Below are 26,733 nucleotides of genomic sequence, written 5' to 3'. Positions count from 1 at the left end.
CTGGTTCCTAAATCTCTGTCTTACCATTATGTAATCTATCTGAAACCTGACAGTATCTCCAGGTTTCTTCCATGTATACAACCTTCTTTTATGATTCTTGAACCAGGTGTTAGCTATGATTAAGTTATGCTCTGTGCAAAATTCTACCATACGCTTTCCTCTTTCATTTCTCTCCCCCAATCCATATTCACCCACTATGTTTCCTTCTCTCCCTTTTCCTACTCTCGAATTCCAGTCACCCAGCACTATTAAATTTTCGTCTCCCTTCACTAGCTGAATAAATTCTTTTATCTGATCATACATTTAATCAATTTCTTCATCGTCTGCAGAGCTAGTTGGCATATAAACTTGTACTACTGTAGTAGGCGTGGGCTTCGTGTTTATCTTGGCCACAATAATGCGTTCACTATGCTGTTTGTAGTAACATACCCGCACTCCTATTTTTTTATACATCATTAAACCATCTCCAGCATTTGATTTTGTATTTATAACCCTGTATTCACCTGACCAAAAGTCTTGTTCCTCCTTCCACCGAACTTCACTAATTCCCACTATATCTAACTTTAACCTATCCATTTCCCTTTTTAAATTTTCTAACCTACCTGCTCGATTAAGGGCTCTGACATTCCACACTCTGATCCGCAGAACGCCAGTTTTCTTTCTCCTGATAACGACGTCCTCTTGAGTAGTCCCCGCCCGGAGATCTGAATGGGGGACTATTTTACCTCCGGAATGTTTTACCCAAGAGGACGCCATCATCGTTTAATCATACAGTAGAGATGCATGCCCTCGGACAAAATTATGGCCGTAGTTTCCCCTTGCCTTCAGCCGTTCGGAGTACTAGCACAGCAAGGCTGTTTTGATTAGTGTTACAAGGCCAGATCAGTCAATCATCCAGACTGTTGCCCCTGCAACTACTGAAAAGGCTGCTGCCCCTCTTCAGGAACCACACGTTTGTCTGGCCTCTCAACAGATTCCCCTCCATTGTGGTTGCACCAACGGTACGGCTATCTGTATCGCTGAGGCACACAAGCCTCCCCACCAACGGCAAGGTCCATGGTTCTTGGGGATATATATATATATATATATATATATATATATATATATATATATATATATATATATATATAGCGAGAGAGAGAGAGAGAGAGAGAGAGTACAACTGTCGAACTGTGTGCCAGGACTTCTAGGCACCAGTTGTGAGTAGTGTTTGTTAACTATCATTATAGTAAGAAATTTCTATGACATTGTTATGAATCATAAAAAACTAATTGCCTGTATTTTCTGTTTGCATGAATCACGACGGGAAGCAAGTAATGCAAAAAGTCAAAATTGAGGAGAAAAATTTTGAAAGGTGCAAGTATTGGACGCAGGTTACATAAAACATTTTCCTCAGTAAGCTGTTTTATTCGGCGCAGCATAGGTAGGATGGCTACGCAAGTTGCTTGCATGGTTAAGCTTGGTGGCACCTCTTTTGATGTAGATATAAACCATTTCCTTATTATTTCCTTCCTTGGATTTTATTGGTGAAAAATTTACAGAAATTTTTGTGTGTTATACACATTGTTAGTAAAACAGAATAGTTTGACCATCATAATAGACGTAAAACAGGCTATGATATTACGTAATTTACATTTATCAAGTGTAATAATGAGTGTATGAAATTTTTAACATTTTTGTGATTTTTCTATTTTTTGCAAACCCATATAACATGGGTGAAAAACATATGCCAATTGCTGATAGCGATAGTGAAAATGTCATCAGCCAAGATAGTATAGAATTGCGAGATCGAACAATTGAAGTTCAGGCGCCATGCACGTCTACTGCAGAAGGTATAATTAGATCAGAAATGAGTGTTGCACGAGTGACAAATGACAGCGATGCACCCCAACAGAATAACCTTGACGACACTTTGTTTACAATTGGCGAGACAATGTCGCGCATCTCCCAGAGAGATATACCGCTTGTGAATGAAACATCAGAGAGCGATTTAAATTTCAATCTTGAGAACACATTACAAACACCACTTGGTCACAACACAAACATTAACTTGGGAAGTACAGCTGACAGCAACCACCATAGTACAACTGAAGCACTGCTATGGTATCTACTGTCTAATATAAATGCGAAATTTGATAGTATGAAACATAATATAAATACCAATTTCAGTGATTTAATACATGATATAAACATTTTAAAACAGCAACAAAATACTGTTACACAAGATCTAAATACAATGGAGCAAGAATAAAAAATAGTCTGCAAGGATTTGCAAGACACGGTCTCACAGGAATTCGATGACTTAGCCAATAATTTTCCACTGAAATCGACGTAAAATTGAATGATATGAAAACATAGGTAAAACATGAAGTGCTTTCTGAAGTTAACAGTAACATTACAGAGTTAAAACAGAAGGTAAATTCTTTTAATGACCATCGTAATCTAGTAGAACAACAGATAAAGAAAATCACAGACGTAAACACACACATTGAAGCAACACAAAACCAGTATGCTTGGACAGTAAAACAGGGAACCACTGTCGTTAACAAACTAAATAACGAATGTGAAGGTACCTCCAGCTGTCGACGAGCTTACTTTAAGGGTAGCAACATTAGAAGTTGACTCAGCATGTGCTAAGAAGGAGAAAGAGAAGATTAATGAAAATCTGAGTGTTATCATTAGTCAAGCTGAAGCAGGTACGGTAGATAAGGGTAACACCATTGCAGAGAAGTTAGTTACCGATTGTAAGTTATATGTAGATGTAGTAGAAATGGCTATTCAGAAAAAAGAAAATGAAACCGTGAACATGGTAAACATTAACCTACAAGCCGTGGAAAATAGGATCCGCGAACTTTTAGAAGAAAATATTACTGGATCTCGAATTATGAAAGTAAATAATACATAGGCTACAGTAAGCAAACCATAACTTCGTATCTATTCACAAACAGTCACGTGTGTCACAGCAGGTACCAGTAACAGTTGTAGATTGCAAAATGTAAACATACCCACAACTCCAATACCTGCACAATTACCAGCCGGAATTATAGACAACTACAATAACGACATAAATGCGATCAAAATGCCACGAGTCTATCAACTATTTTTGTAGACAAAGGTTTGCTGAGACATCGACAGTTTCCTACATTTCCTACCGAAGGTAAGAGAATGAATCCCGTAATATTTATTAGTGCTTTTCTTCGTGTATTTCCATGTAGCTGGACAGAAGCACAGAAAATCAGATTTGTCGTGGGATATTCGGAAGGCGATGTGCTCTTATGGGCAGCTGAATTGGCTGAATGTTGCAACACTTATGCCCAATTTTAACGAGCTTTCCTCGGCAAATACTGGTCTGAGGCAGTGCAAGGAAGACTCAGACGCGATGTGTTCAACCCTGCACAATTCAATGGCAAATATGGAAGTCTATGTGGATACTTAGTAAAATACCTGAACAAGGCACGCTACTGGACGAACCCAATATCACAGGTAGACATGTTAAAAATTTTGGAAGGTCGTTTACCATCGCACATTAGAGAAAAATTAGTCACAACACTCGAGCACGACACTGAATATTTTCTGTCAGTGCTCTATTCTGTCGACTTAATATATGAATAAAGACCTGTACCCCATAGAGCAACATAAAATCAGGCACAACAACAACATAATTTTGTAACTCAGTCACTAAAACGTGATTTAAACACACAGAAACGTTGGTACACACAGCAGCAATGCTACATACCCAGAGGTAATGAGTATGGTAACGGGAACAGAAAAAACAAACGATTCAAAAGAAATTTCCAAAACAACAGGGGTAATTTCAACGCACGAGCGGATTACGATTCACTATCACAACGCCCTATGCCGAGTATGAATAGAAACAGTCAGTCGCAGCAGTGGCTTACGCGCTGTAACAACGCCATGCCTCAACACTGTCCCACAGCCGACCTTTGGACAGCAAAATAACTGCACAGCAGCTTACGACATAAATTGGCGAAGTACACACATAGTCCAATTCACTGAAATTTCTCCAGGTAATGAACTAAGTCATACTTCACCGCCGGAAAACACCAAGCGGTCGTAGTTAAGCCCCAGGCTATTGACCTCTCAGGAAGTGGGGGCAAGGCAGAACTACAAACATGTTTCATAAGATTTGACAAATGACGTGACATCATGGATGATTTGTATCAGCTTGAGTTATATATAATAGATAAAGTTATGGAAGAACAAGTAGAAGTAATCATTAAGGTGAAGATATTTAACATTGACACACAGTTAATTTTAGATACAGATTCAATTACCATTGTAATGTCATATGCATTTTTTGTGAACTGAAGAATAGAGAAAATTACCTACATTTCCTCTACAAATTTGCAAGGTGCAAAATGCTACAGGCGGTAATACTATCAGCTACTTATTCCAGTACAAATTGACCATTTTATAGTGAAGTGCAACTTTTTGTAATTGACAAACGTATTGTTAATTGTCTTATTGGCATGGACACGTTTAGAATGTACAAGACACAGATTGACATAGGTAATGGCAAATGCCACTTTTATGTAAAGGATCAGATCTTTACTATTGATTTAGTCAAAACTCCTGATGAAAGTAAGAAAAACGAACCAGAGTCAAATGTTGTAGTACAATATTCCTTTACAGCTGTGTATTTCACAAACAAATGTGATACTGGAAGAGAAGTAAACACTGCGGTTAGTTACGAAATGGTAAAGCAGTAACAAATGAATTACAGGTACTAAATGAGATGCAATGACAAGAACTTTCTAACTTGTTATTTAAGTAGGCCAGTGTTTTCAGTAAGGAGCCAGGAGTAATCAAAGACTATGAATACAAATTTGAAGTCTATCCACCTGAGGCACTTTGTGGAATGTCATATCCTAATCCTATTCCATGGGCAAAACGAGAGGCACTAAGAGATGAGACCAATTGTATGATAAAATTGGGAATTATACAACCTTCATTTTCACCCTATTGTAGTCCAATATTACCAGTAAGCAAACCAAATGGTTCTGTAAGATTAGTTATTGATGCTAGAGGTATCAACAAGATTATAGTACCAGTACGCATAAGCAAAACAACTTGGATGCACAGCTTCTAAAGTTTTATAATACAGAATATTTCAGTCTACTCGATCGCAAAATGTCCTATTGCCAAATAAAGCTCCACGAAGTAGGTCGAAAATATACTGCATTTGTTTGTGGGAGCAGAAGTTACAAATTCTGTGTTTTACCTTTTGGACTGAACATTAGTGCAGGAGTGATTATACCTGCATTGGACAAGGTCTTAGGACCAGAATTGCTTAGCAAAGTCATTGTCTCTGTAGACGTCCTGCTAATAGCCAGATATATTTGGTTAGAACATATCAGGCTCACTGAACAGGTGCTTCAACAATTTTCAGATTATGCAGTAACAGCCAATTTAAAAAAGTTTGGTTTTGGTAAAGGAGTAAGTGAAATTTTTAGGAAATGTTGTGTCAGAACAAGGTATATTACTTGATCTGAAAAAACTTGATGACATACACAATTTTCCAGCTCCAAGGAATAAAAAATAACTAAAAGCCTTTTTAGAACTGGCTTCATTTTTTCGTAAATTCGTGCCACAACAACTGATGAACAGTGATGCATTGCTCAATTTAATACAACAACATAGGCTTTGGTTAAGGGATGATAAGTGGCAAGAGAACTTGGATAGCATTAAGCAGGCACTGGTAGAGGAATTACATGCTTGTGGAATATACTCTCAGTTATGTGATTGGATTTGTGATTTCCTCTCAGAGAGGTCACAGTTCGTAGTAATTGATGGAAAAGTCATCGAGTAAAACAGAAGTGATTTCTGGCGTTCCCCAAGGTAGTGTTATAGGCCCTTTGCTGCTCCTTATCTATGTAAACAATCTGAGCAGCCATCTTAGGTTGTTTGCAAATGACACTGTCGTTTATCGAGTAATAAAGTCATCAGAAGATCAAAACAAATTGCAAAACGATTTAGAAAAGATATGTGAATGGTGCAAAAATTGGCAGATGATCCTAAATAATGAAAAGTGTGAGGTCATCCACATGAGTGCTAAAAGGAATTCGTTAAACTTCAGTTACATGATGAATCAGTCTAATCTAAAAGCCGTAAATTCAACTAAATACCTAAGTATTACAATTACAAACAACTTAAATTGTAAGGAACACCTAGAAAATGTTATGGGGAAGGCTAGCCAAAGACTGCATTTTATTGGCAGGACACTTACAAAATTTAACAGTTCTACTAAGGAGACTGCCTACACTATGCTTGTCCATCCTCTTTCAGAATACTGCTGTGCAGTGTGGGATCCTTACCTGACAGGACTGAAAGTGTACATCGGAAATGTTCAAAGAAGGGCAGCACGTTTTGTATTATAGCGAAATATGGGAAAGAGTGTCACAGAAATGATACAGGATTTCGTTGCAACGAAATCTTCTCACGAAATTCTAATCACCAACTTTCTTCTCAAAATGCGAAAATATTTTGTTGACACCGACCTACATAGGAAGAAACGATCACGACGATAAAAGAAGGGAAATCAGAGCTCGTACGGAAAGATACAAGTGTTCGTTCTTTCCGCGTGCTATACGAGATTGTAATAATAGAGAATTGTGAAGGTGGTGCAATGAACCCTCGGCCAGGTACTTAAATGTGATTTTCAGAGCATTCATGTAGATGTAGATGTAGATGCCTTATCTATGCTACAACAAGGTTCAGAGGAATTTGGTGAATTAACAGAGCAAGATGCAGAAATCAAAACATTATTGATGCAAGGTACAACACAACAATCTGATTATCATAAGTTTTGTAAGCAGATGAAAATTATACAACAGCAAGATCGCAGATGGAGCAAGGTCATGCAAAACCTTAAGGAAGATGAAAATGTGAATGTAAGTAAATGGTATCAGGAGTACACGGGCCAGCCAGAGTGGCCGTGTGGTTCTGGGCGCTACAGTCTGGAACCGAGCGTCCGCTACGGTCGCAGGTTCGAATCCTGCCTCGGGCATGGATGTGTGTGATGTCCTTAGGTTAGTTAGGTTTAATTAGTTCTAAGTTCTAGTCGAATGATGACCTCAGAAGTTAAGTCGCATAGTGCTCAGAGCCATTTGGACCATTTGAGTACACAGGCGTTTTGTTTCACAGGAAAAATGAAAAATCTGATAATATCGACGAATTTATAAGACACACATATGAAGTACAGGGACATTATGGAATGAGCACATGTACTGCAAAAAATGCAACACTTTGCTATTTTCCAAATTTGTGAAGGCGAGTCCTACAGGTATTAAGGAAGAATGCAATATGTCAAAAATCAAAACAGTCTAATGTGTCTGAGCTACACCCAACTTAGATGTTGTATCCCTGGATGTAGCTACTCCATATTCAAAAAATAAAGGAAGAGTACATTCCGTAGTAGCACTATATGACATTTTCTCAAAAACATATCAAAATGTCTGCCATTAAAAACTCAACAGTCACAAATATCAGAAACATAACTGAGGGAGACTCTTTGGGAAGAGTAGGTAAACAGAGGTACTACTAACTGAAAGTGCTTCATATTTCGTTGGGCGAAAGTGGAAACAATTTATGACCGCACAAGGCATAAAGCACATATTAGTAAGCCTTTTTCACCGAGAAGCAAGCCCAGTTGAATGAATCTTTAAAGAATTTAACCAGTTTATTAGGACATACACCACTCACAAACACACCCGGTGCGTAGAATATGTAAGTCCTTTCATGCAAGTTGTCAGTAACCTTCCACATTCTTCAACAGGTTTCACACCTAATGAACTGATTTTCCAGACAAAGCAAACGAATGAGTGGGAGTCACCCATACCAAAGGTACCAACTACAGAAATGACACTACAAGACAAAATCAAACAAGGCATGATAACACTATAAAACAAGGCCGAGTATAGAAAGAAAATTTATAACAAGAAACTGAAACAGGTTACACAGTTTTTTGAAGGGCAACGAGTTCTCTTACTGATGCATCCTAAGTCGACAAAAATTGGCTAAGTAAATAAGAAGTGGCACTTATGCTATTCAGGACCATATGTAATTTCCATAAGACCATATCTTGGGACATACAGATTAGCCTATGAGAAAACAGAAAGGAACAAGGGTCTCTACCCTCATAAAGATATAAAAGCCTTTATAGAATGACAAAGCATGGTGACAATTTTTTTGTCACAAGATAAACGTACATAGTGTACATAATTCTAAGTGTAATTTATCTTCTGGAATGTATTTTAAGATAAAGTAATTTGTATAGGCATAAGTAATCCTTTTCATTTGACCACAATGGCATAAAATTAACAGCGATGAGAAGTAACACTCTTCATGCGAAGCGAAAGTATAAACGCAATTAACGTATGGCTCAATCGTCGCCCATTTAGCAATACGCGCTGACGCCAGTAGCAGGAGAGGAGACTTTGACCTCTGTGCATGCACGACTACTGGCAGAAGGCATAACCAAAATAGGAATGCAATGTGTACTTAACCTATATACAAAGTAAACGGAAATACTGCGCAAATAAATCTACTGTCTAAGGACTAGGGAACCTATTGATATATGTACACAGAGATTTAATTAAATAGTAAGCTATATACAACATATTTACAACCAAAAGGAAGCAATATGAAAAACTGTACAAGACGTGTAAGCTAAGGACTAATGACAAAATACCGTAAGAAATGTCAGATGATTTTCTTTGCAGGGCAAGTGATCATAAAGGGTAACAGAATAATCAAACGCCTATGATTTTAAGCAAAATTTGGAAATACCTGTGGACGTATGTAATGACCAAATATATCAGTGGCCACCGAGCTATGAAATGGAATTTGTTTTAAGTAATATTCTTTCAGCGACCAGTGCATCGTCACGGCGCAGAAGAAGAGAATTGCGTGGAGAGTAGCAGGTACCAAATGAAGAAACGGGCCACACCTCAAGTAAACAATTAAGTTATAAAGATATTTACAATATAGTTCATAAGCAAATGATAAATCGCAGTGTGTCTCCATGACATTTATCAGTATCTATTCGCTGCAGAGTGCACATACACATTTAAGCATGAGATTTTACAAAAACCAATTAATATTTTGTGGTGTCACATGAAAGCTTGACATTTCCAGGCATTTGAGAAAGATAAGTGTTTGATGATCAAAACATCAGATTTCACACCACGAATTGAAGAAAACAGCATTAGCACATGAAGAAACAGCGTGACACTTCGTCAAAGATTAGTCGGTAAAAAATTTTTCAATGAAGCAAAAGTTCTTTGGTAACAAGTCCATGATTGTACGAGTAAAATTCCCTCAGAAATCCTTGAAAGAGTGGATGAGCATTTCCTTTCTTTCCTTCCAAACAAAGGAGGCGGCTCCAGGCGTAGATAGGCCGGCAATGGGCGATGTTGTAGTCCTATTTAGAATTTTTTTTCTCCCTCCTCTACCTAAGAAAGAGATGAGCTTCCATAAGTGGTAAAAGACAATCTATAAAATGAACCAAAAGTGTATCATATGCTTGTATTGTGTCGTAAAAATGTGACATGTAATTAATTTGTGTATGTGATGTAAATGGAGATAAGTCGAAGCTATGAAACAAACTGAAGTAACAGAATCCAGTTAATGAACATTGTTATGATGTTTTGAAACTTAAGAAATTTATGCATGTTATATAACCAATGGCTGGAATGTCAGTCATAGATATAAGCTACCATGTTATGTATATTGTGAACTCAATATCTGTATGATTTTTCATTGGAAACCAAAATCTATATGAAATAATGTACTTCAAAGACAAGCAATTTATACAATGTTTTTGACGGCTTGTCTTTCAACAAGTCCATGGTCAAGTGTGGTGACATGAACATGTGTGTGCAGTGAAATAACTTATGAATATCGTGGCTCACAAAGCTAGATACACGGACAATTGAAATATAGTTCTTTAAGCAGGTTCTCACAGCATCAATGGCTGCTGTTGGTCAGGGTTCTCTCCTCTTAAAATGCGAGTACGATGGGTAGTTCTGACTCGCGGGCCTTAAAAATGGAGATTTTCTGCCTCAGCATCATATACCAAACAATTAGCACACACTCACTGCACCCAGAATGAAGACAATAGCCACAGCAAATCTTCCATACGTGGCTCTTAGGTGAACGTGTGGCACTCAATATGACATCAAGACTAAGAAAACGAGTGCATGCACGTGCAAGCCTAGCATATAGCATGATGACCATTAGCAACTAGCTCTTGCAGTCAAATCAGCCAGTACGCCAGCCCAAAACCTAGCAGCGTCATTGGAGCAAACTGGACGTTTTTCTTAGCACACTAAATTTAAATATGTAATGGACTTACATATATTGTACATAATATTTTAATTTCTTGTAGAACTTTGACATACATAGGATAAGCTGACATATCCATTCCACAAAAAAAAAGAAGCTGACAATAAAGGACATAGACCCCTATTGATAAATGTAAGTAAAAAAAACATTATGTGTCTCCAAAACATATCAACGTACAGTGCAGGGGCAAAAGTATAAGAACATGATGAAAGGCCTCCAGGATGCCATAAAATTAAGAGAAAAGAAACACGGAGTAACCAGAGTTGGCAAAGACATTAATTATGAATGCGTGGTAAGGCGCAGACAAACGAAAACATTTTCTCATTCAATTTGTTCTACAGTTTTTTGCTTTAGATGGACACAGACTTTCTTGTATGTAGAATGAATGCGATTTTAGAGATGAAGGATTGCGATATCAATGCACTATATCTGTAAGAGAATAATATAATGTTACAGAAACATATCAAGCATTTTATTTATTTAAGTAAGTGAAGAGAAAAATTACAGGAAGAGGATTTTCGTGATTATGACAAGCACCAGTGTCCCTGAAGTGCTGAGCCGCCTGCAGAATCCACAAAAATGTAAGGAAGACCGATGCCCAAAAGAATACCAATAAGCACAGAACGTTTGATTACAAACGGTGCGTACTAGACTGAAGTCTCTGAAACACTGTATTGTTGTTGTGGTCTTCAGTCCTGAGACTGGTTTTATGCAGCTCTCCATGCTACTCTATCCTGTGCAAGACTCTTCATCACCCAGTACCGACTGCAACTTACATCCATCTGAATCTGTTTAGTGTATTCATCTCTTGGTCTGCCTCTACGATTGAGGATGCCGAAGAAATTAAAGAAATGTATGATGAGATGTTGTTGTTGTTGTCTTCAGTCCTGAGACTGGTTTGATGCAGCTCTCCATGCTACTCTATCCTGTGCAAGCTTCTTCATCTCCCAGTACCTACTGCAATCTACATCCTTCTGAATCTGCTTAGTGTAGTCATCTCTTGGTCTCCCTCTACGATTTTTACCCTCCACGCTGCCCTCAATACTAAATTGGTGATCCCTTGATGCCTCAGAACATGTCCTACCAACCGATCCCTTCTTCTGGTCAAGTTGTGCCACAAACTTCTCTTCTCCCCAATCCTATTCAATACTTCCTCATTATTTATGTGATCTACCCATCTAATCTTCAGCATTCTTCTGTAGCACCACATTTCGACAGCTTCTATTCTCTTCTTGTCCAAACTATTTATCGTCCATGTTTCACTTCCATACATGGCTACACTCCATACAAATACTTTCAGAAATGACTTCCTGACACTTAAATCTATACTCGATGTTAACAAATTTCTCTACTTCAGAAACGCTTTCCTTGCCATTGCCAGTCTACATTTTATATCCTCTCTATTTCGACCATCATCAGTTATTTTACTCCCCAAATGGCAAAACTCCTTTACCACCTTATGTGTCTCATTTCCTAATCTAATTCCTTCGGCATCACCCGACTTAATTCGACTACCTTCCATTATCCTTGTTTTGCTTTTGTTGATGTTCATCTTATATCCTCCTTTCAAGACACTGTCTATTCCATTCAACTGCTCTTCCAAGTCCTTTGTTGTCTCTGACAGAATTACAATTTCATCGGCGAACTTCAAAGTTTTTATTTCTTCTTCATGGATTTTAATACCTACTCCGAATTTTTCTTTTGTTTCCTTTACTGCTTGCTCAATATACAGATTGGGGAGAGGCTGCAACCCTGCTTCCCTTTCATGTCCCTCGACTCTTATAACTGCCGTCTGGTTTCTGTACAAATTGTAAATACCCTTCGCTCCCTGTATTTTACCCCTGCCACCTTTGGAATTTGAAAGAGAGTATTTAATTTTCCTGTAGGCAGTATCTATCTCACTCCTAGTGAGATAAGCCTCTACATCCTTACATTTGTCCTCTAACCATTTTGACCTTCCTGTCGATCTCATTTTTGAGACGTTTGTATTCCTTTTTGCCTGCTTCATTTAGTGCATTTTTATATTTTCTCCTTTCATCAATTAAATTCAATAATTTTTCTGTTACCCAAGGATTTCTACTAGCCCTCGTCTTTTTACCTACTTGATCCTCTGCTGCCTTCACTACTTCATCCCTCAAAGCTACCCATTCTCCTTCTACTGTATTTCTTTCCCCCATTTCTGTGAATTGTTCCCTTATGCTCTCCCTGAAATGCTGTACAACCTCTGGTTCTTTCAGTTTATCCAGGTCCCATCTCCGTAAATTCCCACCTTTTTGCAGTTTCTTCAGTTTTAATCTACAGTTCGTAACCAATAGATAGTGATCAGAGTCCACATCTGGGTAGCTTTGAGGGATGAAGTAGTGAAGGCAGCAGAGGATCAAGTAGGTAAAACAACGAGGGCTAGTAGAAATCCTTGGGTAACAGAAGAAATATTGAATTTAATTGATGAAAGGAGAAAATATAAAAATGCAGTAAATGAAGCAGGCAAAAAGGAATACAAACGTCTCAAAAACAAGATCGACAGGAAGTGCAAAATGGCTAAGCAGGGATGGCTAGAGGACAAATGTAAGGATGTAGAGACTTTCTCACTAGGGGTAAGATAGATACTGCCTACAGGAAAATTAAAGAGACCTTTGGAGAAAAGAGAACCATGTATATGAATATCAAGAGCTCAGATGGAAACGCAATTCTGAGCTAAAAAGGGAAAGCAGAAAGGTGGAAGTCATAAATAGAGAGTCTATACAAGGGCGATTTATTTGAGGCCAATATTATGGAAATGGAAGAGGATGTAGATGAAGATGAAATGGGAGATATGGTAGTGCGTGAAGAGTTTGACAGAGCACTGAAAGACCTAAGCCAAAACAAGGCCCCAGGAGTAGACAACATTCCATTAGAACTGCTGATAGCCTTGGGAGAGCCAGTCCTAACAAAACTCTACCATGTGGTGAGAAAAATGTATGACACAGGTGAAATACCCTCAGACTTCAAGAAGAATATAATAATTCCAATCCCAAAGAAAGCAGGTGTTGGCAGATGTGAAAATTACCGAACTATCAGTTTAATAACTCACAGCTGCAAAATACTAACGCGAATTCTTTACAGACGAATGGAAAAACTGGTAGAAGCTGACCTCGTGGAAGATCAGTTTGGATTCCGTAGGAATGTTGGAACACGTGAGGCAATACTGACCCTACGGCTTATCTTAGAAGCTACATTGAGAAAAGGCAAACTTATGTTTCTAGCATTTGTAGACTTAGAGAAAGCTTTTGACAATGTTGACTGGAATACTCTTTTTCAAATTCTGAAGGTGGCAGGGGGAAAATACAGGGAGCGAAAGGTTATTTACAATTTGTACAGAAAACAGAAGGCAGTTATAAAGAGTCGAGGTGGTTGGGAAGGGAGTAAGACAGGGTTGTAGCGTCTCCCCGAAGTTATTCAATCTGTATATTGAGCAAGCAGTGAAGGAAACAAAAGAAAAATTCGGAGTAGGTATTAAAATCCATGGAGAAGAAATAAAAGCTTTGAGGTTCTGATGACATTGTAATTCTGCCAGAGACAGCAAAGGACCTGGAAGAGAAGTTGAACAGAATGGAAAGTGTCTTGAAATGAGGATATAAGATGAACATCAACAAAAGCAAAACGATGATAATGGAACGTAGTCGATTTAAATCAAGCAATGCTGAGGTAATAGATTAGGTAATGAGACGTTGAAAGTAGTAAAGGAGTTTTGCTATTTGGTGAGCAAAATAACTGATGATGGTCGAAATAGAGAGGATATAAAATGTAGACTGGCAATGGCAAGGAAAGCGTTTCTGAAGAAGAGAAATTTGTTAACATCAGGTATAGATTTAATGTGTCAGGAAGTCGTTTCTGAAAGTATTTGTATGGAGTGTAGCCATGTATGGAAGTGAAATGTGGACGATAATAGTTTGGACAAGAAGAGAACAGAAGCTTTTGAAATGTGGTACTACAGAAGAATGCTGAAGATTAGATGGGTAGATCACATAAATAATGAGGAGGTATTGAATAGGATTGGGGAGAAGAGTAGTTTGTGGCACAACTTGACTAGAAGAAGGGATCGGTTGGTGGGACATGTTCTGAGGCATCAAGGGATCACCAATTTAGTACTGGAGGGCAGCGTGGAGGGTAAAAATCGTAGAGGCAGACCAAGAGATGAATACATTAAACAGATTCAGAAGGATGTAGGTTGCAGTCGGTACTGGGTGATGAAGAGGCTTGCACAGGATAGAGTAGCATGGCGAGCTGCATCAAACCAGTCTCAGGACTGAAGACAACAACAACAACATCTCATCATACATTTCTTTAATTTCTTCGGCATCCTCAGAGCTTCTTAGGATGTAAACGTGTACTACTGTAGTAGGCGTGTGCTTCGTATCTATCTTGGCCACATTAAGGCGTTCACTATGCTGTTTGTAGTAGCTTACCCGCTATTTTGTTATTCAGTATTAAACCTAGTCCCGGATTACCCCTATTTGAGGACAAACAAAGTGAAGAGAACAATATAAGGCGTTCATCTCACGTACCAAAACCAAAAGAATAACCGTATTTTGAAATGTATGCAACCCAGTCTCTTAAAGATGAGCCAGCAACAGCAGAAGAAGCAATGAGTGGCACAAACTCTCAAGAATGGTAAGAAGGGATAGAGGGAGGATCTTTATGTAAGAACAAAACCTTTGAATGGGTAAATATGCCAGCAGATAAGAAGCCATTGCAGGCATTCACTTTGAAGATCCCTAAAAATTCATCACCAAGATATAAAGCACGACTTGTAATTAAAGGATATTCGCAAAAACAGGGGGTAGATTACAGAGGATCTTCTTCACCTGTAGTCACGTATGCCTCATTGAGATATTTTTAGCTTTGGCAGAAAAATAAAATTTAAAAATTATTCAAATGTATGGAAAAACAGCATATTTAAATGGGAAATTTGGAGGAGGAGATACAAGAGTGAGTAAAAAGAAAACATTAAATATTTATTTAAATATCATTTATTGTGCAGAAGTGGTTCAAAGCTGCATCACTTTACTACACAATCTGCCCCACGCTCAATGAAAGTCCTTCAGCGCTTACAAAGTGCACAAATTACTTTAGAAAAAATTCTTTTGGTAGTCTGCACAACCACTCATGCACCTCGTAGCGTACCTCTTGACCAGAACAGCTCTTCTTTCCTCCCGTTGCGTCTTTCAGTGGTCCAAAGATATGGAGATCACTTGGGGCATGGTCTGGTGAGTATGGTGGATGAGGAAGACACTCAAAATTCAGGTCTGTGATTGTTGCAACTGTTGTACGGGCAGTGTGAGTCCTTGCATTGTCATGTTGCAGATGGACACGTGCTGACAGTAATCCACGTTGCTTTGATTTGATTGTTGGCCGCAGATGATTTTTTAGATGTGTGTATGCTGCACTGGAGACAGTGGTCCCTCTAGGCATGTAATGTTCCAAAGTGACGCCTTTTTCGTCCCAAAAGAGAGTCAGCATAATTTTCCCTGCTGATGGTTCTGTTCGAAACGTTTTTGCTATTGGTGATGAGAAATGGCGCCATTCCTTGCTCGCTCTCTTCCTTTCCGGTTGGTGGAAGTGAACCCAGGTTTCGTCTCCAGTAACGATTCTTGCAAGAAGCCATCACCTTCTCGTTCAAAGCGCCGAACAAGCTTTTCACAAGCATCAACACGTCGCTCTCTCATTTCAGGAGTCAGCTTCCGTGGCACCCATCTTGCAGACTCTTTGTGAAACTGGAGCACATCATGCCCAATGTGGTGTGCTGGCCCATGGCTAACCTGTAAACATGCTGCAATGTCACTCGGCGGTTTTCCTTCACTATGGCTGCAATGTCCTGTGGAGTCACAACTCGTTGTGCCTGACCTGGATGAGGAGTATCTTCCACTAAAGTCACACCATTTGCGAACTTTCTACTCCATTCGTAGACTTGCTGCTGTGACAAACATGCATCACCGTACTGAACATTCATTCGTCGATGAATTTCAATAGGTTTCACATTTTCACAATGCAAAAACCGAATAACAGAACGCTGTTCTTCCCTGGTGCAAGTCGCAAGTGGGGCAGCCATCTTTATACTGATGCTACGACAGTATGTGTGCATCTACACTATGCTGCCACCTACAGGCCATTCTGCACGCTGTCTGTAGCACGCTTACCAACTTACAGGATAACGGCGCGAAATTTCGATTTGTTATTACAAATTTAAGGTTTTTATTTGACTCGCCCTCGTATTTGTCATTCAACCAAGAGAAGCTATGAAAACCAGATCGGAAAGGGAAATATTTGGCGTTTGCAAAAAAGTATTTATGGACTTAAACAGAGTGGACATTCTGGAATCGATGTCCACATAACACTCTAATAAATATGAATATGAAGCAATCTAAGGCAGATCCCAGTATATACTATAAACGTGAAAGAGAATGGATAATAATAATTGCAATATTGGTGGACGACTTCTTTATCCTGGCTGAAAACAAAAGTCAAATGAGAATTTTTAAGAAACAGCTGCAAACCAAGTTTAAGGTGCATGATTTGGGAGAAGTTAAACGTTATTTAGATATGCAGATTACTAAGGATGAAGAGAGGTAAGAACTGAGAATAAATTAATCATCATATACAGAAAAAATCTCAAAGAAATTGGGTATGAGTGATTGTAAACCCATAACTAATCCAATGGCTGTAGGAGTGAAGTAAAATATAAATGAAACAGATGTGGAATTGATAAGAATGTTCCTTATTTAGAAGCAGTAGGGGGTCAGTTATATTTGTCTCAAAAGTCAGCAGATATTGCAGAGATCCAAAGGAAAATAACTGGTGAGCTGTGAAAAGGTTATTGCGATACCTAAGAGGAACTTCAAACAACGAATTAAGACATAGTAGAGAAGGTAGTCCAAATCTAGAAGGCTACAGCGATGCAGACTGGGGGAGTGAAGTGGGAGATAGGCACTCCACTACTGGCTGCTGCTTTAAATTAATGGGAGGTTTCATTTCCTGGTCCTATCAAAAGTAAAAACTGTTGTAATGAGTACTGTAGAGGACGAGTATATGTAGTAGTCTTACTCTACACAGGAAGCATTGTGGCTAACATTAATAAGTGAAACAGAACCCAATTTAATAATGGAACCCATAACGATCTTCTGTGACAGTAAACCTAGCTAAAAGTGATGTCACTAGCGCTAGAACAAATCATATTCATATAAGGCACCGTTTTATTCGGGACCACATAGAGCGACAAAACATCGCCGTGGAATACCTGTGCACAGATGACATGTTGGCTGACCTTCTGACAAAACCCTTGGACAAAGAGACGTTTGAAAACTCTGTAGGACTATTTGGTTTACCTTGGAAGGCATGCCACAAAACATATATGCTCAAAGGGGTGGAGGGTTTGTTGGAATTGTGTGAACAATATACACGACTGGAAATTGAAATAAGAACACTGTGAATTCATTGTCCCAGGAAGGCGAAACTTTATTGACACATTCCTGGGGTCAGATACAACACATGATCACACTGACAGAACCACAGGCACTTAGACACAGGCAACAGAGCATGCACAATGTCGGCACTAGTACAGTGTATATCCACCTTTCGCAGCAATGCAAGCTGCTATTCTCCCATGGAGACGATCGTAGAGATGCTGGATGTAGTCCTGTGGAACGGCTTGCCATGCCATTTCCACCTGGCGCCTCAGCTGGACCAGCGTTCGTGCTGGACGTGCAGACCGCGTGAGACGACGCTTCATACAGTCCCAAACAAGCTCAATGGGGGACAGATCCGGAGATATTGCTGGCCAGGGTAGTTGACTTACACCTTCTAGAGCACGTTGGGTGGCACGGGATACATGCAGGCGTGCATTGTCCTGTTGGAACAGCAGGTTCCCTTGCCGCTCTAGGAATGGTAGAACGATGGGTTCGATGACGGTTTGGATGTACCGTGCACTATTCAGTGTCCCCTCGACGATCACCAGAGGTGTACGCCCAGTGTAGGAGATCGCTCCCCACACCATGATGCCGGGTGTTGGCCCTGTGTGCCTCGGTCGTATGCAGTCCTGATTGTGGCCCTCAACTGCACGGCGCCAAACACGCATACGACCATCATTGGCACCAAGGCAGAAGCGACTCTCATCGCTGAAGACGACACGTCTCCAATCGTCCCTCCATTCACGCCTGTCGCGACACCACTGGAGGCGGTCTGCACGATGTTGGGGCGTGAGCGGAAGACGGCCTAACGGTGTGCGGGACCGTAGCCCAGCTTCATGGAGACGGTTGCGAATGGTCCTCGCCGATACCCCAGGAGCAACAGTGTCCCTAATTTGCTGGGAAGTGGCGGTGCGGTCCCCTATGGCACTGCGTAGGATCCTACGGTCTTGGCGTGCATCCGTGCGTTGCTGCGGTCCGGTCCCAGGTCGACGGGCACGTGCACCTTCCGCCGAACACTGGCGATAACATCGATGTACTGTGGAGACCTCACGCCCCACGTGTTGAGCAATTCGGCGGTACGTCCACCCGGCCTCCCGCATGCCCACTATACGCCCTCGCTCAAAGTCCGTCAACTGCACATACGGTTCACGTCCACGCTGTCGCGGCATGCTACCAGTGTTAAGGACTGCGATGGAGCTCCGTATGCCACGGCAAACTGGCTGACACTGACGGCGGCGGTGCACAAATGCTGCGCAGCTAGCGCCATTCAACGGCCAACACCGCGGTTCCTGGTGTGTCCGCTGTGCCGTGCGTGTGATCATTGCTTGTACAGCCCTCTCGCAGTGTCCGGAGCAAGTATGGTGGGTCTGACACGCCGGTGTCAATGTGTTCTTTTTTCCATTTCCAGGAGTGTATTTCGTGTGAAACGGCGGCAAAGTGCATAATGTGGAATATAATAGACCTCCCTGGTGCTATTGTACACTCTCAGTTTTACGTATGTAATTAAATGTTCCTTGGTTGTTGTGTTCAATGTATTTTACCTAGGAGTGCGAATATAGTTACTGGCACTAAATGTGTTTTACTCACTATTACTAATTCACCTGTGTCAACTCTAACAGTATAAGTAATAAAATTTGTGTAACAAGGCAAAAATCTGTTTGTTTAGTTAGTTTTCTCTTTAGTTTCATATTTTATTTTGCTGTCTGCCAGGCACTTTACACCAAAGAGTAAGTGATCCTACTTTTGGCTGAAACATTGTGAAACCCTGCTTGTGCTACAATCTTAATGTGGCGTAGTGAATGTCATTTTTTTCCCTCTAATATTGTAGTTATACATCATTGTTCATGTTGAAGTGCAATGAACAACAAAGATCATGAGGGAATAAGTATAGTGTGAATACGATAGATCGCTACTCACATGCCAAGTAGCAGGCAGGCACGATGAAAAGAGTGTTCACAAAGGTTTTCAGACAAAACCTTCTTCAGAAACGAAACGAAGCACACATACACGTTGGTACAATCCTGCACACAAAACACACACACACACATGGCCGTTATCTCCTGCAGTTCTAGTCATTTTGTTTTAAACAAAAGGCGGTGGACATGTGAATAATGAATAATAATCACCGCGATAAATTTAGGGCGTTAGATGCTGCCCCAGCAATCAACATGGTTACGTAGCTGTGTGTTGTGTGGGAATGAGACCATTGAGAGAGTGTGGCTCGGATATCGGAGCGTTTGCGATTTGAAAGGCAATGAAAAACACAGGCAAGGAGAGAAAGAATGGACCTTGAGGAAAGTAAGGCAAAGCTAAAGTCAAATGATGGAGGCAAAACCACTATAACATAAGTAAACTGCGCAACCATAATTCATATATATAGAAGAAAATATTTCTTGAACAGTTCCACTTATAAATAACATGTGATTCTTTTAAAGTTTCGATTAAGATCGGATCGATTAGTAAATCCATAAACAGTGCAAGCTGACATTTTTTATGAAACAACTAATTATCCACACAATCAAAGTAGCCAACACGTCAAAGCTGGACATGGGCAGGTCAGAGTGACGTCGAGGGGCAGTATCACCACGGTGAACCGTCGAGGTATGAATTTGGTGAACCTAATGTTTAAGCTACTCAAGATGGTGGACTTCGGCTTCAAGTTTGTGACGTAATGACAACTCATTTCTTTGTTTACCTACATGATAATTGAGTACAGAATGGCATCCTGTTAATTAAAGATGCACACAACACAAATTAAGAAATAGTGTCAAGCCTAGATGAGGTAATTTTGAAACATGATTTGTTTACGAAAAACAGTGTGTTTTAGGGAATGCATATTTGTAAAATTCTGCTAAAGCTGTCACTATATTTCAAACAAAGTATTGTATTCACTACTACTCACCAAATTTGCCTGCTTAGTCATCTTGAACTGAACATTTAATTATGTGCGTATGTGTATAGTATTTAGAAATCTTACAGCATGTCATAAAAGAAACAGGATATTACAGAATACTCTAAGACTATAGTAATTTCGTAAATCTTACTAAAATGGATAATTCAGCTTAAAGAGCACATTCGTGTATCCAGATTTCCATTGATATATCTAGTTTCAAGCTTTTCGTATTGTTTTCGGGACGCCAGTATTGCATTATCTCATATTTGGTTCTTTATTATGCCTCAATGCCATATGTGCCAGAAAATAAAAATGTACAACTGAAATTGATAGAACAGTTGAAACTCCTCCCCCCATGAACCAAGGACCTTGCCGTTGGTGGGGAGGCTTGCGTGCCTCAGCGATACAGATGGCTGTACCGTAGGTGCAACCACAAAGGAGGGGTATCTGTTGAGAGGCCAGACAAACGTGTGGTTCCTGAAGAGGTGCAGCAGCCTTTTCAGTAGTTGCAGGGGCAACAGTCTGGATGATTGACTGATCTGGCCTTGCAACATTAACCAAAACGGCCTTGCTGTGCTGGTACTGCGAACGGCTGAAAGCAAGGGGAAACTACAGCCGTAATTTTTCCCGAGGACATGCAGCTTTACTGTATGATTAAATGATGATGGCATCCTCTTGGGTAAAATATTCCGGAGGTAAAATAGTCCCCCATTCGGATCTCCGGGCGGGGACTACTCAGGAGGATGTCGTTATCAGGAGAAAGAAAACTGGCGTTCTACGGATCGGAGCGTGGAATGTCAGATCCCTTAATCGGGCAGGTAGGTTAGAAAATTTAAAAAGGGAAATGGATAGGTTAAAGTTAGATATAGTGGGAATTAGTGAAGTTCGGTGGCAGGAGGAACAAGACTTCTGGTCAGGTGACTACAGGGTTATAAACACAAAATTAAATAGGGGTAATGCAGGAGTAGGTTTAATAATGAATAGGAAAATAGGAATGCGGGTAAGCTACTACAAACAGCATAGTGAACGCATTATTGTGGCCAAGATAGATACGAAGCCCACACCTACTACAGTAGTACAAGTTTATATGCCAACTAGCTCTGCAGATGATGAAGAAATTGAAGAAATGTATGATGAAATAAAAGAAATTATTCAGATAGTGAAGGGAGACGAAAATTTAATAGTAATGGGTGACTGGAATTCGAGTGTAGGAAAAGGGAGAGAAGGAAACATAGTAGGTGAATATGGATTGGGGCTAAGAAATGAAAGAGGAAGCCGCCTAGTAGAATTTTGCACAGAGCACAAATTAATCATAGCTAACACTTGGTTTAAGAATCATGAAAGAAGGTTGTATACGTGGAAGAACCCTGGAGATACTAAAAGGTATCAGATAGATTATATAATGGTAAGACAGAGATTTAGGAACCAGGTTTTAAGTTGTAAGACATTTCCAGGGGCAGATGTGGACTCTGACCACAATCTATTGGTTATGACCTGTAGATTAAAACTGAAGAAACTGCAAAAATGTGAGAAATTAAGGAGATGGGACCTGGATAAACTGAAAGAACCAGAGGTTGTACAGAGTTTCAGAGAGAGCATAAGGGAACAATTGACAGGAATAGGGGAAAGAAATACAGTAGAAGAAGAATGGGTAGCTCTGAGGGATGTAGTAGTGAAGGCAGCAGAGGATAAAGTAGGTAAAAAGACGAGGGCTGCTAGAAATCCTTGGGTAACAGAAGAAATATTGAATTTAATTGATGAAAGGAGAAAATATAAAAATGCAGTAAATGAAGCAGGCAAAAAGGAATACAAACGTCTCAAAAATGAGATCGACAGGAAGTGCAAAATGGCTAAACAGGGATGGCTAGAGGACAAATGTAAGGATGTAGAAGCTTATCTCACTAGGGGTAAGATAGATACTGCCTACAGGAAAATTAGAGAGACCTTTGGAGAGAAGAGAACCACGTGTATGAATATGAAGAGCTCAGATGGCAGCCCAGTTCTAAGCACAGAAGGGAAGGCAGAAAGGTGGAAGGAGTATATAGAAGGTTTATACAAGGGCGATGTACTTGAGGACAATATTATGGAAATAGAAGAGGATGTAGATGAAGACGAAATGGGAGATACGATACTGCGTGAAGAGTTTGACAGAGCACTGAAAGACCTGAGTCGAAACAAGGCCCCCGGAGTAGACAAAATTCCATTAGAACTACTGACGGCCTTGGGAGAGCCAGTCATGACAAAACTCTACCAGCTGGTGAGCAAGATGTATGAGACAGGCGAAATACCCTCAGACTTCAAGAAGAATACAATAATTCCAATCCCAAAGAAAGCAGGTGCTGACAGATGTGAAAATTACCGAACTATCAGTTTAATAAGCCAAGGCTGCAAAATACTAACGCTAATTCTTTACAGACGAATGGAAAAACTGGTAGATGCAGACCTCGGGGAGGATCAGTTTGGATTCCGTCGAAATGTTGGAACACGTGAGGCAATACTGACCTTACGACTTATCTTAGAAGAAAGATTAAGAAAAGGCAAACCTACGTTTCTAGCATTTGTAGACTTAGAGAAAGCTTTTGACAATGTTGACTGGAATACTCGTTTTCAAATTCTAAAGGTGGCAGGGGTAAAATACAGGGAGCGAAAGGCTATTTATAATTTGTACAGAAACCAGATGGCAGTAATAAGAGTTGAGGGGCATGAAAGGGAAGCAGTGGTTGGGAAAGGAGTGAGACAGGGTTGTAGCCTCTCCCCGATGTTATTCAATCTGTATATTGAGCAAACAGTAAAGGAAACAAAAGAAAAATTTGGAGTAGGTATTAAAATTCATGGAGACGAAGTAAAAACTTTGAGGTTCGCCGATGACATTGTAATTCTGTCAGAGACGGCAAAGGACTTGGAAGAGCAGTTGAACGGAACGGACAGTGTCTTGAAAGGAGGATATAAGATGAACATTAACAAAAGCAAAACGAGGATAATGGAATGTAGTCAAATTAAATCGGGTGATGCTGAGGGAATTAGATTAGGAAATGAGACACTTAAAGTAGTAAAGGAGTTTTGCTATTTAGGAAGTAAAATAACTGATGACTGTCGAAGTAGAGAGGATATAAAATGTAGACTGGCAATGGCAAGGAAAGCGTTTCTGAAGAAGAGAAATTTGTTAACATCGAATATAGATTTATGTATCAGGAAGTCGTTCCTGAAAGTATTTGTTTGGAGTGTAGCCATGTATGGAAGTGAGACATGGACGATTACTAGTTTGGACAAGAAGATAATAGAAGCTTTCGAAATGTGGTGCTACAGATGAATACTGAAGATAAGGTGGATAGATCACGTAACTAATGAGGAGGTATTGAATAGGATTGGGGAGAAGAGAAGTTTGTGGCACAACTTGACTAGAAGAAGGGATCGGTTGGTAGGACATGTTTTGAGGCATCAAGGGATCACAAATTTAGCATTGGAGGGCAGCGTGGAGGGTAAAAATCGTAGAGGGAGACCGAGAGATGAGTACACTAAGCAGATTCAGAAGGATGTAGGTTGCAGTAGGTACTGGGAGATGAAGCAGCTTGCACGGGATAGAGTAGCATGGAGAGCTGCATCAAACCAGTCTCAGGACTGAAGACAACAACAACAACAACAGTTGAAACTAGACAATAGTGCAGAATGAAACACTTCGTTTCAAAGAAACCAACTGCCTCTGAAGAAAAGAGTCATAAAAGTCAGATTTCTTTGGAAAAGTAACAAAAATTAACTTCATTTTTGTTCAAGACGATTAATGTAAAAGGCTTGATTGCCAGTTGCGTGGAAATGAAATCTAAAAACAGAAACTAATAAATATTTTAGTCTTCCGTGAGTCTGTAAATGTATTTTGATTCACTTGATATCTCCCAACCACAGAAATCCTTGTTGGTTTCATTTGACGCGAGAGGTGTAAATGAAGTGAAAACAGTAATTTTGCGGAACTTAAACACGTGTCGAGTGGAGACTATCCCCGCTTTCAACTCTGACTGTTTCTCTCTTGCGCGAACCTGGCAGCCTGGACGCGCTAGAAATATTTTTTGGGGAAGCATCTTACTGCTTGCAGCTGACAACGCTAACAGGCACACCCCAAGTAGCCAGTGGCAGCAGAAGGCGTTGTTCATGCGTGACTTCAGCTCTGTGTATGGGCGTGAGTCAGCTGCCAACTTCTCAAACGAACCTCTTACCTCCTTGTTGCAGTCCTACTCACAAGGGATCGTAGTTAGTCTTACTGTGGAGATATGCATCTATTTGAGAGGTAATTGAGCGTTTTCAAGGACTAGACGCCTGTATGTATGGAGATCAAAGATATTATCCCAACAATGCCCTATCGCAGTTAATGTTTTTATAAGACAGTGTGTGGTATTGTTATTGTTTGGTTGCGACTTCGAAATTTGAAGTAGTCTTATAGCATTTATGTACATTTAAATTACTTATATTATCTTGCCATAATGAGTCTGTGTTTCTTAAGAGCAGCATCACGTCTTCACGAACGTATTGCTTATACAAAATTACTACCGGCGCATGTAATTCAATCCTACAGGAAGCAGCAGTATGAAAGTAAGTTGTTCAAATAAGCAGACGGAAGGGCATTCGCAATGAATTATTCGTGTTGACAGGCTTTCAGATAGAACTTAGAATATTTGAAATAAAGCAATTTGTAACTTTGGACCACCTGGCACAGTTGGTTAGTTCATTAAGGCACAGAAGCATTAGCCAACCAGTTGTAGGTTGACTGTAGCTATCGTAACTACATGGCTTGTTTATTCAGTGCGGTTCTATACAATAACACTCAGTTACTTTATGTTGTATACTTTACGATAATTTTCGAAGTAATTTTATTAATGACCATCAATATGTTGCGACTTTGAAATTTGAAGTAGTCTTATGGTATTTATGTACATTTAAATTACTAATTTTATCTTGCCATAATGAGCCTCTTTGTTTTAACAGCAGCATCACGTCTTCACGAGAGTATGGCTTATACAAAATTACTACCGGCGCGTGTATTTCATTACAATTATTTGTTTGCGTATTTTGATATTCATTCAAGAAAACCCCCGTTTAAAATAATTCGCCAGTGTTAATTCACTATCTTTCTTTAAACATCAGCATTTGTGTGTTTCATTTCATTTACATCGATCATTGATAGTCCAGTGTCATACATTCCACTTCACCAATTGTACTGTAGGGCCTAATGTATTTAACGTTGACTATACTTTTCATTCCCTTTTTAAATTGCATATATTCTACTTCATTCTGTAGATCCAACGAGCGTTTTTGGAAGCACGTGAACCATATCACAAAAAGAAAAATACGTTCACGGATATTCCACGAGATTGCCTTCTATTTGTAGAGGTTGTAGAGAGAACTTACTAGTTCAGGTTTTACACAGGAACCCATGTCCAGTAAAGTCATCCGACAATGCTATGGAGTGCCAAAATTATAGATGCTGCACCTTTAAATGAATGTATATTCAGTGTGATTTCTTGAATATGCTTTCTAGGATGATGGAAAAGGATAAATGTATCTGTTTGAGATAAGGCCCCTGTACTGGAAACGATTGAGTCGAGAGTTCTAAGCGAAAACCATTCTGATACCTCTGACAGTGGAATACAAGTACTGGTACTATTGTTGCTAAAATTGTAGGGTAGGCAACTTTGAGAGTTAGTAGTATGGACCAAAACAAGATTAAATGTCCAGTTAACATGAGTTCTAAAATGCATACCTCAACAGCTGTGAGCATTTGTTCATTAGAAGAGATGTGTTTCACAGTAGTGAAGATGAACATATCTCTCTCCATAGTACCATCTTTGAAAGTTGCCTACTCCATAATCTTAGCAGCAACAGTACTGGTACATGTATTACAATGTCGGAGGTATCAAAACAGTTTTCACCTCAAACTTTTGACTTGTTCGCTTCTGGTTCAAGGTCCCTTACCTCAAATTGATAAGTTTATCCTTTTCGATCACCCTAGAAAGTTTGTAACATTATCACTAAATCATCCTGTAT

The 26,733-nt window shown here is 39.7% G+C and overlaps 1 protein-coding gene across 4 annotated transcripts in view; it reads left to right on the top strand.

The window, feature by feature from the left end:
• The window catches only part of LOC126284120 (uncharacterized), a 424,622-nt gene that overhangs the window by 228,226 nt on the left and 169,663 nt on the right, over positions 1–26,733 (top strand). The window contains exon 1 of one of the 4 annotated variants that reach the window (XM_049982815.1): positions 25,055–25,281. The exons of 1 other annotated variant lie outside the window; for it this stretch is intronic. In XM_049982815.1, coding sequence (XP_049838772.1) covers positions 25,173–25,281 — 109 coding nt within the window. In that variant the 5' untranslated portion in view covers positions 25,055–25,172. Of the gene's footprint in view, positions 1–25,054; positions 25,282–26,733 lie in introns of those variants that run through there. 2 more of the 4 variants (XM_049982834.1, XM_049982842.1) reach the window with 2 other exon arrangements.

The sequence above is a fragment of the Schistocerca gregaria genome, chromosome 1 (assembly GCF_023897955.1).
Source record: "Schistocerca gregaria isolate iqSchGreg1 chromosome 1, iqSchGreg1.2, whole genome shotgun sequence".
NCBI lineage: Eukaryota > Metazoa > Arthropoda > Insecta > Orthoptera > Acrididae > Schistocerca > Schistocerca gregaria.
This window is presented reverse-complemented; position numbering and strand designations above follow the sequence as displayed.